Source organism: Neophocaena asiaeorientalis, unplaced genomic scaffold (genome assembly GCF_003031525.2).
Source record: "Neophocaena asiaeorientalis asiaeorientalis breed wild unplaced genomic scaffold, Neophocaena_asiaeorientalis_V1.1 scaffold524, whole genome shotgun sequence".
In the NCBI taxonomy this organism is placed as follows: domain Eukaryota; kingdom Metazoa; phylum Chordata; class Mammalia; order Artiodactyla; family Phocoenidae; genus Neophocaena; species Neophocaena asiaeorientalis.
In genome coordinates this window covers 1,493,403-1,512,315 of record NW_020172144.1, presented here as the reverse complement: position 1 = coordinate 1,512,315, position 18,913 = coordinate 1,493,403, and the positions used below count along the sequence as shown (strand labels likewise).

The 18,913-nt window shown below is 35.0% G+C and overlaps 1 protein-coding gene across 1 annotated transcript in view; it reads left to right on the top strand.

The window, feature by feature from the left end:
• CATSPERE (catsper channel auxiliary subunit epsilon) overlaps positions 1-18,913 on the top strand; it is a 238,213-nt gene that overhangs the window by 65,039 nt on the left and 154,261 nt on the right. Inside the window, exon 8 of the mRNA XM_024754501.1 lies at positions 3,842-3,948. Coding sequence (XP_024610269.1) covers positions 3,842-3,948 — 107 coding nt within the window. The remainder of the gene's footprint in view (positions 1-3,841; positions 3,949-18,913) is intronic.

The window sequence follows — 18,913 nt, the reverse complement described above, 5'->3', positions numbered from 1 at the left end:
ATCAAGCCTCAGTTACTTGAGGAAAATTGAAATCTTTCAAGTATCTTTTTCAACCACAACACTATGAGACTAAATATCACAGGAAAAAAACTGTAATAAATACAAACACATGGAGGCTAAATAATATGCTATTAAATGACCAAGAGATCACTGAAGAAATCAAAGAGCAAATCAAAAAATACCTAGAAACAAATGGCAATGAAACACGATGACCCAAAACCTAAGGAATGCAGCAAAAGCAGTTCTACGAGGGAAGTTTATAGCAATACATTCCTATCTCAAGAAACAAGAGAAATCTCAAATAAACAACCTAACTTTACGCCTAAAGCACTTAGAGAAAGGAGAACAAAAAAACAGTTAGCAGAAGGAAAGAAATCAGGTCAGAAATAAATGAAAAAGAAATGAAGGGAATGATAGCAAAGATCAATAAAATTAAAAGCTGGTTCTTTGAGAAGATAAACAAAATTGGTAAACCATTAGCCAGACTCATCAAGAAAAAAAGGGAGAAGATTCAAATCAACAGAATTAGAAATGAAAAAGAAGAAGTAACAACTGACACTGGAGAAATACAAAGGACCATGAGAGATTACTACAAGCAACTATATGCCAATGAAATGGACAGCCTGAAAGAAATGGACACATTCTTAGTAAAGCATAACCTTCCGAGACTGAACCAGGAAGAAATAGAAAATATAAACAGACCAATCACAAGCACTGAAATTGGAACTGTGATTAAAAGTCTTCCAACAAACAAAAGCCCAGGACCAGATGGATTCACAGGTGAATTCTATCAAACATTTAGAGAAGAGCTAACACCTATCCTTCTCAAACTCTTCCAAAATATAGCAGAGGGAGGAACACTCCGAAACTCATTCTATGAGGCCACCATCATCCTGATATCATAACCAAAGATGTCACAAAAAAAGAAAAGTACAGGCCAATATCACTGATGAACATAGATGCAAAACCCTCAACAAAATACTAGCAAACAGAATCCAACAGCACATTAAAAGGATCATACACCATGATCAAATGGGGTTTATCCCAGGAATGCAAGTATTCTTCAATATATGCAAAACAATCAATGTGATAAACCATATTAACAAACTGAAGGAGAAAAGCCATATGATCATCTCAATAGATGGAGGAAAAGCTTTTGATGAAATTCAACAACCATTTATGATAAAAACTCTCCAGAAAGTAGCCATAAAGGGAACTTACCTCAACATAATAAAGGCCATATATGACAAACCCACAGCCAACATCATTCTCAATGGTGAAAAACTGAAACCATTTCCACTAAGATCAGGAGGAAGACAAGGTTGCCCACTCTCACCCCTATTATTCAACATAGTTTTGGAAGTTTTAGCCACAGCAATCAGAGAAGAAAAAGAAATAAAAGGAATCCAAATCAGAAAAGAAGTAAAACTGTCAGTGTTTGCAGATGACATGATACTATACATAGAGAATCCTAAAGATGCTACCAGAAAACTACTAGAGCTAATCAATGAATTTGGTAAAGTAGCAGGATACAAAATTAATGCACAGAAATCTCTGGCATTCCTATACACTAATGATGAAAATCTGAAACAGAAATTAAGGAAACACTCCCATTTACCATTGCAACAAAAAGAATAATATACCTAGGAGGACACCTACCTAAGGAGACAAAAGACCTCTATGCAGAAAATTATAAGACACTGATGAAAGAAATTGAATATGATACATAAGGCACTGGTGAAAGAAATTAAATATGATACAAACAGATGGAGAGATATACCATGTTCTTGGATTGGAAGAATCAACATTGTGAAAATGACTATACTACCCAAAACAATATACAAATTCATTGCAACACCCATCAAATTACCTATGGCATTTTTCACAGAGCTAGAACAAAAAATTTCACAATTTGTATGGAAACACAAAAGACCCCCAAGAGCCAAAACAATCTTGAGAAATAAAAATGGAGTTGAGGAATCTGGCTCCCTGACTTCAGACTATACTACAAAGCTACAGTAATCAAGAAAGTATGGTACTGGCACAAAAAGAGAAATATAGATCAATGGAACAGAGTAGAAAGCCCAGAGATAAACCCACGCACAAATGGTCACCTTATCTTTGATAAAGAAGGCAAGAATATAGAATGGAGCAAAGACAGCCTCTTCAATAAGTGATGCTGGGAAAACTGGACAGCTACATGTAAAAGAATGAAATTGGAACACTCCCTAACACCATACACAAAAATAAACTCAAAATGGATTCAAGACCTAAATATAAGGCCAGACACTAGTAAACTCTTAGTGGAAAACATAGTCAGAACACTCTATGACATTAATCACAGCAAGATCCTGTTTGACCCACCTCCTAGAAAAATGGAAATAAAAACAAAAATAAACAAATGGGACCTACTGAACCTTAAAAGCTTTTGCACAGCAAGGGAAACCATAAACAAGATGAAAAGACAACACTCATAATGGGAGAAAATATTTGCAAATGAAGCAACTGACAAAGAATTAATCTCCAAAATATACAAGCAGCTCATGCTGCTCAATATAAAAAAAACCCAACAACCCAATCCAAAAGTGGGCAGAAGACCCAAATAGACATTTCTCCAAAGAAGATATACAGATTGTCAACAAACACATGAAAGGATGTTCAACATCACTAATCATTAGAGAAATTCAAATCAAAACTGCAATGAGGTATCACCTCACACCAGTCAGGTTGGCTGTCATCAAAAAATCTACAAACAATAAATGCTGGAAAGGGTGTGGTGAAAAGGGAACCCTCTTGCACTGTTGGTGGGAATGTAAATTGATACAGCCACTATGGAGGACAGTGTGGAGGTTCCTTAGAAAACTAAAAATATAACTACCATATGACCCAGCAATCCCACTTCTGGGCATTTACCCTGAGAAAACCGTAATTCAAAAAAAGTCATGTACCACAATGTTCATTGTAGCACTATTTGCAATAACCAGGACATGGAAGCAACGTAAGTGTCCGTCGACAGATGTATGGGTAAAGAAGACGTGGCACATATATACAATGGAATATTACTCAGCCATAAAAAGAAACGAAATTGAGTTATTTGTATATGTACATACAGAGTAAAGTAAGTCAGAAAGAGAAAAAGAGATACCATATGCTAACACATATATATGGAATGTAAAAGAAAAAAAATGTTCTGATGAACGTAGGGGCTGGACAGGAATAAAGATGCAGACGTAGAGAATGGACTTGAGGACATGGGGAGGGGGACGTGTAAGCTGGGCAAAGTGAGAGAACAGCATTGACATATATACACTACCAACTGTAAAATAGATAGCTAGTGAGAAGCAGCTGCATAGCACACAGAGATCAGCTCGGTGCTTTGTGACCACCTAGAGGGGTAGGAAAGGGAGTGTAGGAGGGAGATGCAAGAGAGAGGGTATATGGTGATGTATGCATACATATAGCTGATTCACTTTGTTATACAGCAGCAACTAACACAACAATGTAAAGCAGTTATACTCCAATAAAGATGTTAAAATAAATAAATAAATAAAATTTAAAAACTAAGTGTATTTATTTAACAGCCTCCATAATATCAGTTTATTCAGATTGTGCATAGTGTTTTCAACATGTTGGAAATTATGACATTTATCATTCATAAGGTTCTAATAGGGAGGAGGCTATATAGTAGGAAAAAAACCAAAGCTGAATCTTGAAAATGTGGTAAATTTATAAATATAAACAATGTCTTAACTAAAATAATAAATTCAGTATATCATGATGTAATTTCTGAATAATTTTGGCTCTGAAAAGATTAAAAAGAGGAATTTTTTTTTTTTTACAGAATTCCATAATACTTAGCAAACAGCTGGCCACTTTGGGACAGAAGCCTGCCATATATACAGTTCTGAGGAGAAAAGTTTATTTTCCACATAGAAAAATGAAGAATGGGTATTTAATTTTCAAATTTCAGATATAAAATTTATGTTTAAAATTAAGTAAATTAATTATCAGAAACTTCAAGAAATTTAAAAACCCTAGTAGAATTTCATGGAGTATCTTATATGTAATTTCCAAGTAGCTTCTTTGAACACATTGAAATTGTGATAATCAGAACTCGTTACCAACTCAGAAAATACCAGTCACACTCCAGTAGTTTCACAATTTGTATTAATAGCTAAAGGTCAATGCAAGAGTCTCATTCAGGATGGTGGCAAATCCTAGCAATATCTCAAAATGTTTCCTGCTGGTTCTTTAAAGTGAGCCACAGTGATATGACTGATATCACAATCATTACCACCATCAGTGCACAGGTTTTTGTGCTCTCACACACACACTCACACACCCCTGAGAAGTAAAATCTGTTACTGTTAAAGTTAGTAGGTGATCATGGGGTTAAGACAAACATTTTAAAATTTTTTATTTTATTGAAGTATAGTTGATTTACAATGTTGTGCTAATTTCTACATATAGCAAAGTGATTCAGTTATACATATACATATATACATTCTTTTTTATATCCTTTTCCATTATGGTTTATCACAGGATATTGAATATAGTTCCCTGTGCTACACAGCAGGACCTTGTTTTTTATCCATCATATATATAATAGTTTGCATATGCTAATCCCAATCTCCCAATCCATCCCTCCCCCACTCCCCCTCTCCCTTGGCAACCACAAGTCTGTTCTCTATGTCTGTGAGTCTGTTTCTGTTTTGTAGATAAGTTCATTTGTGTCATATTTTAGATTCCACATATAAGTGATATCATATGGTATTTGTCTTTCTCTTTCTGATTTCCTTCACTTAGTATGATAATCTCTATGTCCATCCATGTAGCTGCAAATGGCATTGTTTCATTCTTTTTTATGGCTGTGTAATATTTCATTGATTATAAATACCACATCTTCTTATCCATTCATCTGTCAATGGACACTTAGGTTGTTTCCGTGTCTTGGCTATTATAAATAATGCTGCAGTGAACATTGGGGTGCATGAATCTTTTCAAATTATAGTTTTGTCCAGATATATGTCCAGCAGTAGGATTGCAGTGTCATATAGCAACTCTATTTTTAGTTTTCTGAGGAACCTCCATACTGCTTTCCATAGTGGCTGCACCAATTTACATTCCCACCAACAGTGCAGGAAGGTTCCCTTTTCTTCACATCCTCTCCAGCATTTATTATTTGTAGACTTTTTAATGATGGCCATTCTGACTGGTGTGAGGTGGTACCTCATTATAGTTTTGATTTGCATTTCTCTAATGATTAGTGATGATGAGCATCTTTTCATGTGCCTGTTGGCCATCTGTATATCTTCCTTGGAGAAATGTTTATTTAGATCTTCTGACCATTTTTCAATTGTTTTGTTTTTTTTTTTTTTGGTATTGAGTTATATGAGCTGTTTGTATATTTTGCACATTGTATCTCTATGTCCATCCATGTAGCTGCAAATGGCATTGTTTCATTCTTTTTTATGGCTGTGTAATATTTCATTGATTATAAATACCACATCTTCTTATCCATTCATCTGTCAATGGACACTTAGGTTGTTTCCGTGTCTTGGCTATTATAAATAATGCTGCAGTGAACATTGGGGTGCATGAATCTTTTCAAATTATAGTTTTGTCCAGATATATGTCCAGCAGTAGGATTGCAGTGTCATATAGCAACTCTATTTTTAGTTTTCTGAGGAACCTCCATACTGCTTTCCATAGTGGCTGCACCAATTTACATTCCCACCAACAGTGCAGGAAGGTTCCGTTTTCTTCACATCCTCTCCAGCATTTATTATTTGTAGACTTTTTAATGATGGCCATTCTGACTGGTGTGAGGTGGTACCTCATTATAGTTTTGATTTGCATTTCTCTAATGATTAGTGATGATGAGCATCTTTTCATGTGCCTGTTGGCCATCTGTATATCTTCCTTGGAGAAATGTTTATTTAGATCTTCTGACCATTTTTCAATTGTTTTGTTTTTTTTTTTTTTGGTATTGAGTTATATGAGCTGTTTGTATATTTTGCACATTGATCCCTTGTAAGTCACATCATTTGCAAATATTTTCTCCCAGTCCGTAAGTTGTCTTTTCATTTTGTTTATGGTTTCCTTTACTATACAAAAGCTTGTAAGTTTGATTAGGTCCCATTTGTTTATTTTTGCTTTTATTTCTATTACCTTGGGAAACTAACCTAAGAAAACATCGGTACAATTTATGTCAGAGAATGTTTTGCCTATGTTCTCATCTAAGAGTTTTATGATGTCATATCTTATATTTAAGTCTTCAAGCCATTTTGAGTTTATTTTTATGTATGGTGTGAGGATTTGTTTTAACTTCATTGATTTACATATGGCAAGACAGGCTTTCTTAATCTATTGAGCACCTAGGCACAGGGCAAGGTGCTTGTAACTATAAGATACAATACTTGCAGTCATTGACGTTATAGTTTAGTGGGGGAGACAAGTAAACAAATAGATGCTATGATAGAAGTGAGCCCAGGGTGAAGTGAAATATATAGATGGTACAGCAACTAAGGCTTCGAGGGTACACTAACTAAGCCTCAGGGAGGACGTTCCTAAAGAGGTGACATCTGCACTATTGAAAAGAAATAAAAGTGAGCCAATTGGAGGAAGCTTTCAAAGAGCAGGGCAACACATAACAGGGCCTTCAAACAGAGACCTAAGAAAGCAGATGCATTCTAGGAGATGCAAAGAAGTTCAATTCATGGTTAAAGTAGAAGGTGCCATTTAGAGAGATAAAATATTAATCTGGAGCTGAAATTCCTGCTGATCTTATAAAACTTTGGGTGTTAGGGAGGGAGGAGAAGCAGTTGCTATAAAACCAAGCCAAAGGCCTTGTCTCATTTAGCAGGTAGGTAAGAAGGTTATTGGTACCATTTGTTTCTTCTCTATTTTTAATGGCTTTATTGAGATATAATTCATATACTACACAATTCACCCTTTTAAAGTGTACAATTCAATGATTTTTAGGATATTCACAGAGTTGTGCAACCACTATCTAATTCTAGAACATCTTTATCAACCCAAAAAGAATCCCCATTCCCTCCTCCCCCAGCCCTTAACACTGCTAATCTATTTTCTTTCTCTGTGGTTTGCTTATTCTGGATTGTTTCATATCAAGAGGATCATACAATATATGTTCTTTTGTGACTGGCTTCTTTCTGTTAGCATAATGTTTCTAAGGTTCATCCATGTTGTAGCATATATCAGTACAGTTGACCCTTGAACAACAAGGGTTTAAACTACACAGGTCCACTTATACACAGATCTTTTTTTTCAATACATATGTACTACAGTACTACACAATCTACAGTTGGTTGAATCCACGGATGTGGAACTAAGTGTATGGAGAGCCAACTGTAAAATTATACACAGACTTTTGACTGTTGGAGGAGGTGGGTGGTAGGGGAGGCAGCACCCTGACCCCTGCATTGTGCAAAGGCCAAATGTATTTCATTTCTTTTTATTGCCAAGTAATATTCCATTTTATAGGTATACCAACGTTTCATTTATTCATTCTTTAGTTTCTGAACATTTCAGTTGCTTCCGCTTTGGTTCTATTATGAATAGTGCTGCTATGAACATTTATATACAAGTTTTGTGTGGACATTTTTCATTTCTCTTGCATGTATACCTAAGAGTGAAATTTCTGGGTCATATGGTATCTTATTTCACTTCTTTGTGGTCAGAGAAAATACTTTCTATGATTTCAATCCTTTTAAATATATTGAGGTTTATTTATGGCCTTACATGTGGTCTGTCCTGGAGAACTTTCCATGTATGCTTATGAAGAATTTGTAGTTTTCTGTAATTGGGTGGAGTGTTCTATAGACGTCTGTTAGGTCTAGCTGGCTTATAGTGTTATTCATGTCTTCTGTTTCCTTGTTGATCTTCTGCTGGTTGTTTTACCCATTAATGAAAGTGGTATATCAAAGTCTACAACTATTATTGTTGAATTATTTCTTTCTCCCTTTTATCTGTCAGGTTTTGCATCACGTATTTTATGTCTCTGTTGTCAGATGAATACATTTATAATCATTATACTTCCCTGATGGACAGACCATTCAACATTATAAAATGTCCCTCTTTATTTTTGGAACTTTTAATTTTGTTTTAAAATGTATTTTGTCTGATATTAGTATATCCACTCCTTTGCACGATATATTTTTCTCATCCTTTTTTTCCCAACCTATTTGTATTTTAGAATATAAAATGCATCTCCTATAGGCAGCATATAGTTGGATCTTCTTTTGTTACCTAGTCTCTGACATTTCACTGGTCTGTTTAGTCCTCTCACATTTAAGGTTATTACTGACATAGTTGGATTTATGTCTGTCATCTTCTTTTCATTTAATATATTTCTTATGTCTTTTTTTCATGTATTCCTCCTCTACTGTTTTCTTTAGTATTATTTTCAGTGTGTAACAATTTAATTACATTAATTTTTTTCACTATATTGTTTGAAATATTTTCTTAGTTTTTCATCTAGGGCAGGCCATATACATATATATATATTATCATATATATATATATATATTATCAGAATCTAATTCAGATTTATGCTAACTTAATTCCAGTGAGATATAGGAAAGCATTCCTATTTCCTCCCCCAACTGGCCTTGTTTGCCACTATTGTTATGCATATTATTATATCTATATATGCTATAAACCCAATGACACGTTGTTATAACTATTAGCTTGAGTAATATTATACCTTTTAAAGAAGCTGGGGGAAGAAAGGAGAGCCAGTATACATGTATAGAACTTGTATTAACTTCCTTATTTACCATATCTGGTCTTATTCATTTGTTCCTATGGATTTGAGTTATCATCTGTTGTCATTTCCTTTCTCCAATATAGCTGTGTTCCCATCCCTCTCTATAATCTTATTATTAGCAAATATATTATATTTTTATGTTATAAGCCCAACAATACAATTAAACACATGTTGCTTTATAAAATTGCTTTTAAAATCAGTTAAGAGAAAAACGGAGAAACATACATTTATACTCTTTTTTTTTGGCTGTGTTGGGTCTTCATTGCTGCGCATGGCTTTCTCTAGTTGCGGCGAGTGGGGGCTACTGTTTGTTGTGGTGTGTCGGTTTCTCATCATGGTGGCTTCTCATTGCAGAGCACGGGCTCTAGGTGCATGGGCTTCAGTAGTTGTGGTGCATGGGCTCAGCAGTTGTGGCTCGTTGTCTGTAGAGTGCAGGCTCAGTAGTTATGGTGCACAGACTTAGTTGCTCTGCAGCATGTGGGATCTTCCCAGACCAGGGCTGGAACCCATGTCTCCTGCACTGGCAGGCGGATTCTCAACCACTGTGCCACCAGGGAAGCCCCATTTATACTCTTTTATAATTGTATAATTACCTTTACCATTGTTTTTTGTGTTTTTTTAAATGTGGATTTGAATTACTGTGTGCTGTGTCTTGCTTTCAACCTGAAGAACTTCCTTTAGTAGTTCTTAAAACGCAGATTTTCTATGACAAGTTCTCTTCTCTTTGTGTATCTGGAAAAGTCTTACTTTCTACTTCATTTTTGAAAAGTAGTTTTGCTGGATATAGAATTTCTGTTGAGTTTTTTTCTCTCCACACTTTAAATATGTGATTCCACTGCCTCTGCCCTCCATTATTTCTTATAAGAAGTCAGCTTTTAATTTGGTGTGTGTGTATGTGTGTATCTGTGTGTGTGTGTGTGTGTGTGTGTGTGTGTGTTGAGTGAGGGGGTGTTCCTTCTTTGTAATGTGTTGATTTTCTCCTGCTGTTTTTGAGATTTTCCTTTACTTTGGCTTTCAACATTTTTGCTATGGTGTTAAGTGTGTGGATCTCTTTGTATTGATCCTAGCTGGAGTTTTTTGAGCTCCTTAAATATATAGATTGATTTTCATAATTTGGGAAGTTTTCAGCTATTGTTCAAATTTTTCCCTCATTTTTTTCTCTCCTTTTCTTCTGACACTCCAGCTACACATATGTTGATGCAGTTAATGATGTCACACATTTCACTGAGGTTCTACACATTTTTCTTTACTTTTTTTCTCTCTCTTTCTTCTTTGGATTGCATAATCTCAATCATCCTACAAGTTCAGTAGTTCTTTCTTCTGACATTTCAAATCTACTGTTTAGTCCCTCTAGTGGATTGTTATTTTTTGTTTCCTTGCTTATTTGTTTAGTGATTGACTGGACTATTTTAGTGAAGTTTATTTCCCCCACAATATGAAGCCTCTGAGGTCATCCCTCAAAAGGCACAGTCTTGGGCATGCACATGACCAACCTTGTTGTTTTATATTTAAAAATATTACCCAGTAAACTCATTCCTTCAAAAACTAAATTACAAAGAAAAAAAAAGAGAGAGTTGGTGGAGGAACCTATAAATTAAAAGATATTTAACTTAAATACTGTCTGGATATTTAGATATTCAGGAACTACTGTTAAAATATTGTGTGATGACTGTCATGTCACTTGTTTTTTAGAAAGATTTTTTCTTTTAAAGATATATAAAATTGAAATGGTAATAAAATTAATCTTCTTCTTCAAGACATCAAGCCCAGATGGTTTTGTGAGCAAATTCTCCTAAGGCTATTGGCATAAAATAATAATCTCTATATTATTCAAACTATATAACATATGTTTAAGAATATGGAAATCTTTTCAATTCATTATGTAAGGCCAGCATAGTTCAAATATAAAAAATTGGGCAGACAGAGCTCAAGAATATGTTAATTTTTCTTTTAATATAGATGCATTGTTACTATATTAAAATCAACACCACTTTATTTTTCAACATGACTTTAAAACTTCTAGAGTGTGGTTACATATGCAAAGATGTTTCAACATTAGGAAATTAATGTAATTTACTATAGTAATAGATTAAAGGGAAAAAATGACATAATTGTTTACAATAGGTATGAAAAGAGTTTTTGATAAAATCTAACATGCATTTTTGACTTTATAAATGGTTAATAAGTTGGAATTAGGAGAAAATTTGCTTAACTTAAAACAAATATACATATCAGAGACTAAGTTAATTGATAAAACATGAATTATTTTCATTACATCATGAAAAATAAAAGCATGCCTATTTTTACTTGTTCTCCCACATTGTATTTATAATCCCAACAAATGTGAGATGACCAAAGGAAGAAGGGTAATAAGAAGAAAAATGTAATAGAGTGAGCAGGAGGAGGAAGGGAAGGAAGAATATTTCTGAAGAGGAGAGGAGGAAGTGAAGAAGAAGATGGAGAAGGAGATTAGGTTTGGGGAGAACATAGGGAAATATTGGGAGTGTGAATTGGTAAAACAGGTAAGTTGAAAAATATAGACTTGTTTAAAATATTTTGGAGGAAGATTGCTGCAGAATGTATATTTTAAATAAATGTAACCTATGACTTAACATTCCCACTTCTAAGAATTTTTTCTATAGAAATACTAGCATGAGTATGTAAAGTATTTGTATATGTATGTTTATTTAAGAATACTTTGTGGTGAATTGTACCAAATATTTAAAGAAGACTTACTACCAATCCTTTTCAAACTCTTCCAAAAAATAGAAGAAGAGGGAAATCTTCCAAACTCATTTTTCAAGGCTAAAATTACCCTGATACAAAAACCAGAAAAGATCACTAAAAGAAAAGAAAACGTCAGGCCAATACCTGATGAATATAAACGTAAAAATTCTCGAGAAAACCAAATTTAACAATACCTTTAAAGGCTCATACACCATGATCAAGTGGGATTCATTTCAGGGATGCAAGGATGGTTCAACACACACAAATCAATCAGTGTAATACACCAGATTAACAAAATGCAGGATAAAAATCATATGTTTATCTCAATAGATACAGAAAGATCATTTGGCAAATTTTATCATCAATTCATGACAAAAACTCTCAAGAAAGTGAGTATAGAGGGAACATACATAATAAAGGTGAGTATAATAAAGGCCATATATGATGAGTCCACAGTAAACCTTATAATCAATGGCGAAAAGCTGGAAACTTTTTCTCTAAAGTCAGGAACAAGACAAGGAGGCCCTCTCTCACCACTTACATTCAACATAGAACTGGGAGTCCTAGCCAGAGCAATTAGGCAAAAAATAGAATAAAAGGCACCTAAATTGGAAAGGAAGAAGTAAAACTGTCTCTTTTTATAGATGACATGATCTTATGTATACAAAACCCTAAAGACTCCTCCAAAAACTATGAGAACTAATTTAAAAATTCAGTAGATTGCAGGATACAAAATCTATATACAAAACCAGTTGTATTTCTATACACTAACAATGAACTATCAGAAAGAGAAACTCAGAAAACAATCCCATTTACAATTTCATCAAAAGAATAAAATACATAGGATTAAATTTAACCAAAGTGGTAAAAGATCTGTACACTGAAAACTATGAGACATTGATGAAAAAAAAATCAAAGGCATAAATAAATGGAAATATATTACATGCTCATATAGAGAACTAATATTGTTTAAATGTCCATACCATCCAAAGTAATCTACAGATTCAGTGCAATCCCTGTCAAGATTCCATTGACAATTTTTACAGAAATAGAACAAACAATTCTAAAATTTGTATGGAACTGCAAAAGACCTCAAATAACCAAATAATCTTGAGAAATAAGAACAAAGCTGGAAGCATCACACTACCTGACATTACACTGTATTACAAAGATGTAGTAATCAAAACAGTATGGTATGTGCATAAAAACACATAGGTTAATGATACAGAATCAAGAGCCCAGAAATAAACCCATGTATACATGGTCAGTTAATTGATGACAAAAGACCCAAAATATACAATGGAGAAAGGATAGTCTCTTCAATAAATTGTGTTGGGAAACTGCAACATGCAAAAGAATAAACCTGGAAACTTATTCTACATCATACACAAAAATGAACTTGAAATGAGATTAAAGACTTAAATGTGTGACCTGAAACCATAAAACTTGTAGAAGAAAACATAGATGGTAAGCTCCTTGACATCAGTCTTGGCACTGATATTTTGGATCTGACACCAAAAGCCAATTCAACAAATAAAAAGGCAACCTATTGAATGGGTTTAATTGCAAATTAATTGCAAATCATGTATCTGATTGGGATTAATATCCAAAATATATTAAGAACTCATGCAACTCAATAGCAACAACAACACCAAAATCGGATATAAAATAGAGGAACTAAATGGTCATTTTCCCAAAGAAGACATATAAGTGGCCAACAAATATCTGAAAAGGTGCCTGACATCACTAATCACAAGGAAAATGCAAATCAAAACCACAATGAAATATCACTTCATACCTGTTAGAGTGATCATCATCAAAAAGACAAGAGTTAACAAGTGTTGGCAAGGATGTGGAGAATAGAGAACTCTTGTGCTCTGTTGGTGGGAATGTAAATTGGTACAGCCTTATGGACAACAGTATGGAGCTTTCTCAAAAAATTAAAAATAGAACTACCATATGATCGAGCAATCCCACTTCTGGGTATATCTGTAAAGGAAAAGAAAACAGGATAATGAGATATCTGTATTCCTATGTCTACATCAGCATTGTTCACAGTAGACTATCTCTATAATATGGGATATTATTCAGCCATGATAAAGAAGAAAATCCTGTCATTTGGCAACATGGATGGACTTTGAGGGCATTATGCTAAGTGAAATAAGCCAGACAAAGACAAGAGATACTTCATGGTATTAGTTATATGTGGAATATGAAAAAAAAAAAGTCAAACTCAGAGAAACAGTGGTCACTAGGGCTGGAGGGTGAGGGAAATAGGGAGAGGTTGGTAAGAAATGTATGAACTTTCAGTTATAAGATGAATAAAGTCTGAGGCTCTAATGAAAAACGTGGTGACTGTAGTTGATACACTGTATACTTGAAAGTTGCTAAGAGAGTAGAACTTAAATGTTCTCGCCAAAAAACAAAGAAAGAAAGATAAATGTGTGAGATGATGGATGTTAATTAACCAGATTGAGTGGGAGGGAATCCTTTCACATTATGTATGTATATCAAGTGATGTACACTTTAAATATCTTACAGTTTTATTTGTCAATTATAGATGAGCAAAGCTGAAATTTTAGAATATTTTGCAAACAAAAAACAAAAGTTGAAATAACTTAAAAACTTATCAGGTGGGAAATCTATTCTGCTGTAAGAAGTTAAGTTTTTGCCTAGCTTTATACTGCTATAAGTCACATTATCCTACTTACAAATATGTTTTTCATGGAGAAATATATTTTCAAACATTTCCTTCTTAAGCTATGTTCCTTATATTAAGAATATTTGCATAGATATTTTTATCCAGTTGGGTTAATTAGAGCTAAATTAATAATATCATAGTGAGTTAATTATCACCAACATCAGTGGGTAAAAATCAGTCTCCTAAGATAGACATAATGAGCTAACACAAATTTCCACTATATTCTAATAAATGTATAGTCTCAAGTTTATATTCCAATATCCATAGAACTATTAAATAAAATTTTGAACATCACACAAAAGCTCTTTGCCATTTTTAGGAAGCAAACCTATTCAGAAATTCAACTTTATTATCAAATATTGTCAGGACAAGATGGTGGAGTAGTAAGATGCTGCCTGGTTATGCCTCCTCCCATGGATATGCCAAAATTACAACTACATATAGAGAGACTATCTCTGAGAACAACCTGAAGACTAGCAGAAAAGATATACCACAACTAAAGATAAAAAGGAAAAACCACACTGAGATGGATCGGAGTGGCCAAGACAGTCTAACTGGGACTCACTGCTGGCATTGCAAACCAATGGCAGGAGGGATATCATAGCCTTGGAAGTCCTCCCCTGAGGAGTGAGGGCTCAGCCCCACATCAGGCTCCCCAGCCTGGGTGACCTGCACTGGGAAGATGATTTCCCATAATATCTGGCTTTGAAAACCAGTGGTCTTTATGTCTAGGAGAGCCAGACAGCTGTAAGAAACCAAAAAATCTGCTGTTAAAGGGAGCATACAAATATTCACTCCCTCCAAGTCCCAGCACAGGGGCAGCAGTCTGAAAAGCACCTGGGTCATATGTGAAGGAGATTTATTGACTAATTTTAGGGCATATGCCTCAGGGGCAGAGATCTGTTGGAACTTTCTCTGGGTACTGAGGAGCTGGTGAGCATCAGATTTGTTGTTGTTTGTTTATGGCTCGCCCTCTACCTAGCTGTCCCAGTGCTGTCAGGCACCATATCTGACTCTCCCTATTTAAACTATTAATACTGATTGCCCTGTTCTGGGTTCACCTGTGGACCCGATACAGTCAGTGCTACTCCAAAGTGATCCCCGCACCCCACCAGACCCAGCAGTCACCCTCAGCTGTCACTAGAGTCCTCCAAATGGCCCCCTTTACCGCCAGACCCAGCCAGCAGCACAGCCCTTCCAAAGCGGCCTCCCAATACACCAGTTCCAGTGGGTAGCATCCACTAGCACCAGAGCCCCTTCAAAGTGGCCCCCTGCCCCACCACACCTGGCAGCCACCCTCAGTTGGTACTGGAACCTCTCCTAAATGGCCTTCCCACCCCACCAGTTCCAGTGGATGCCTCCAACAAACACCAAAGCCACTCAAAAGCACTTTCCCTACCAGTCCTATTGGGCACCCTCAGCTGCCGCTGGCATTCCCTCAAAGTGATCCCTGCCTCAGAGGCAAGTCTTGCATAGTAGGGCACTTGCAACAGTTGCAACTAGAACTCATAGCCCACTGTACAGAGGCCAGCCCTGAACACTAGCATGCCTGAGGCAAGCATGGTCTTGCCATGAGAGGAGGACATACAGCTTACACAAGGAACACTCCTGGAGTACCTGGCTGTGGCTACCAGGGAGTACCATACTACTGGACCACACAGGACACCTCCTACATAAAGCCACTCTTTTAATACTGGGGAAAGTAGCTAATCTACCTAATACACAGAAACAAACACAAAGAGTTAGGCAAAATGAGACAAAAGAATATGTTCCAAATGAAAGAATTAGAAAAAACCTCAAAAAAAAACAAAAAGAAGTAAATGAAACAGATTAGCAACCATCCAGATAAAGAGTTCAAAGTAATGGTCATAAAAATACTCACCAAACTCAGGAGTGGAATGGAGGAACACAGTGGGAACTACAACAAAGAGATAGAATATATTTTAAAAGGAATCAAAGCTAAAGAATACAATAACCAAAATAAAAAATACACTAGAGAGAACCAATAGCAGATTAGATGATACAGAAAAATGGATCTGGAAGACAGGCTAGTGGAAATTACCCAATCAATACAGCAAAAAGACCAGAAAACTACCAGAGCTCATCAATGAATTCAGTAAAGTTGCAGGATGAAAAATTAATACACAGCAATCTGTTGCATTTATATACACTAACAACAAATTTCAGTAAGAGAGATTAAGGAAACAATCCCATTTGCCATTGCATCAAAAACAATAAAATACCTAGGAATAAACCTACCTAAAGAGACAAAAGACCTGTACTCCGAAAACTATAAGATGTTGATGAAAGAAATTAAAGATGACACAAACAAATGGAAAGATATACCATGTTCTTGGATTGGAAGAATCAATACTGTTAAAATGACTACAGATTCAGTGCAATCTCTATCAAATTACTAATGGCATTTTTTACAGAACTAGAACAAAGAATTTTAAAATTTGTATGGAAACACAAAAGACCTCAAAAAGCCGAAGCAATCTTGAAAAAGAAAAATGGAGCTGGTGGAATCAGGCTCCCTGACCTCAGACTATACTACAAAGCTACAATCACCAAAACAGTATTGTACTGGCACAAAAACAGACATATAGATCAATGGAAAAGTATAGAAAACCCAGAAATAAACCCATGCACCTATGTCAATTAATCTACAACAAAGGAGGCAAGAATATACAATGTAGAAGAGACCATCTCTTCAACAAGTGGAGCTGTGAAAACTGGACAGCTACAAGTAAAAGAATGAAATTAGAACATTCTCTAACACCATACACAAAAATACTCAAAATGGATTAAAGGCCTAAACGTAAGACTGGATGCTATAAAATTCCTAGAGGAAAACATAGGCAGAACACTCTTTGACATAAATCACAGCAATATTTTGGGGGGTCCATCTCCCAGAGTAATGGAAATAAAAGCAAAAATAAACAAATGGGACCTAATGAAACTTAAAAGCTTTTGCACAGCAAAGGAAACCATAAACAAAATGAAAGGACAACCTACTGAATGGGAGAAAATGATGCAACTGAAAAGAGATTTATTTCCAAAATATACAAGCAGCTCATACAACTCAATAACAAAGCAAAATAAGCAAACAAAAACGACCCAATCAAAAAATGGGCAGAAGATCTAAATAGACATTTCTCCAAAGAAGACATAAGGATGGCCGACAAGCACATGAAAAGATGCTCAACCTTGCTAATTATTAGAGAAATGCAAATCAAAGCTACAATGAGTTATCACGTCACTCCACTAAGAATGGCCATCATCAAAAAGTCTACAAATAATAAATGCTGTAGAGGGTGTGGAGAAAAAGGAACCCTCCTACACTGTTGGTAGGAATATAAATTGGTATAGCCACTATGGAGAACAGTATGGTAGTTCCTTAAAAATCTAAAAATAGACTTACAGTATGATCCTGCAATCCCACTGTTGAGTATACATCTGGAGAAAACTATAATTTGAAAGGGTACATGTACCTCAATGTTCATAGCAGCACTATTTAGCCAAGACATGGAAGCAACCTATATGTTCATCTACACGTGAATGGATAAAGAAGATGTGACATATATATACAATGGAATTTTACTTGGCCTTAAAAAAGAATGAAGTAATGCCATTTGCAGCAACATGGATGGACCTAGAGATTATCATATTAACTGAAGTAAGATCAACAGAGAAAGAAAAATATAATATGATATCACTTATGTGTGGGATGTTTTTTAAAGATACGAATGAACTTATTTACAAAATAGACTCCCAGACTTAGAAAACAAACTTATGGTTACCAAAGGGGAAGGGGGCAGGGGGAGATAAATTAGGAAGTTGGGATTAACATATACGCACTACTATTATATAAAATACGTAACCTACAAGGACCTATTGTATAACACCAGGAACTATATTCAATATTTTGTAATAATATATATATATATATATATCCTTTTTCAGATTCTTTTGTGCTGCACAGATTCACTGTGCTGTACACCTAAAACTAACACACACAATAATGTGAATTATCTATACTTCAATTAAAAATTTTAAAAATAAATTAATTAAAATTTGAAAAAAAAAACAGAAAAAGACAAAAGAAAGCCCCAAAATGAGGATAATTTAAGGGACTAGAGGGGCAACGAGTTGTAGTTATCTTTGCATTTTAGGGGTCTCAGAAGAAAAAGAGAGAAAGGAAAAAATGCAGAAAACCTATTTGAAGAAATAATGGCTGAAAATTATCCTAACCTGGTGAAGGAAACAAGCATCCAAGCCCAGGAATGACAGAGTCCCAAACAAGATAAACACAAAGTGGTCCACACCAAGACACATTATAATTAAAATGCCAAGAGTGAAATATGAAGAGAGAATCTTAAATGCAGCAAAAGAAAAACAAATACTTACATGCAAGGAAATCCCCATAAGAATATTAGCTAACTTTTCAGCAGAAACTTTACAGGCCAGAAGGGAGTGGCACAACATATTCAAAGTACAGAAAGGAGAAAACTTACAACGAAGAATACCCTATCTGACAAGATTATCATTCAGTATTGAATGAGAGCTAAAGAGTTTTCCAGACAAGCAAAAGCTAAAGGAGTTAATCACAACTAAACTAACCTTTCAAGAAATGTTAAAAGGACTTCTTTAAACAGAAAAAAAAAAAAAAAAAAAAAACAAAAAAAAAAAAC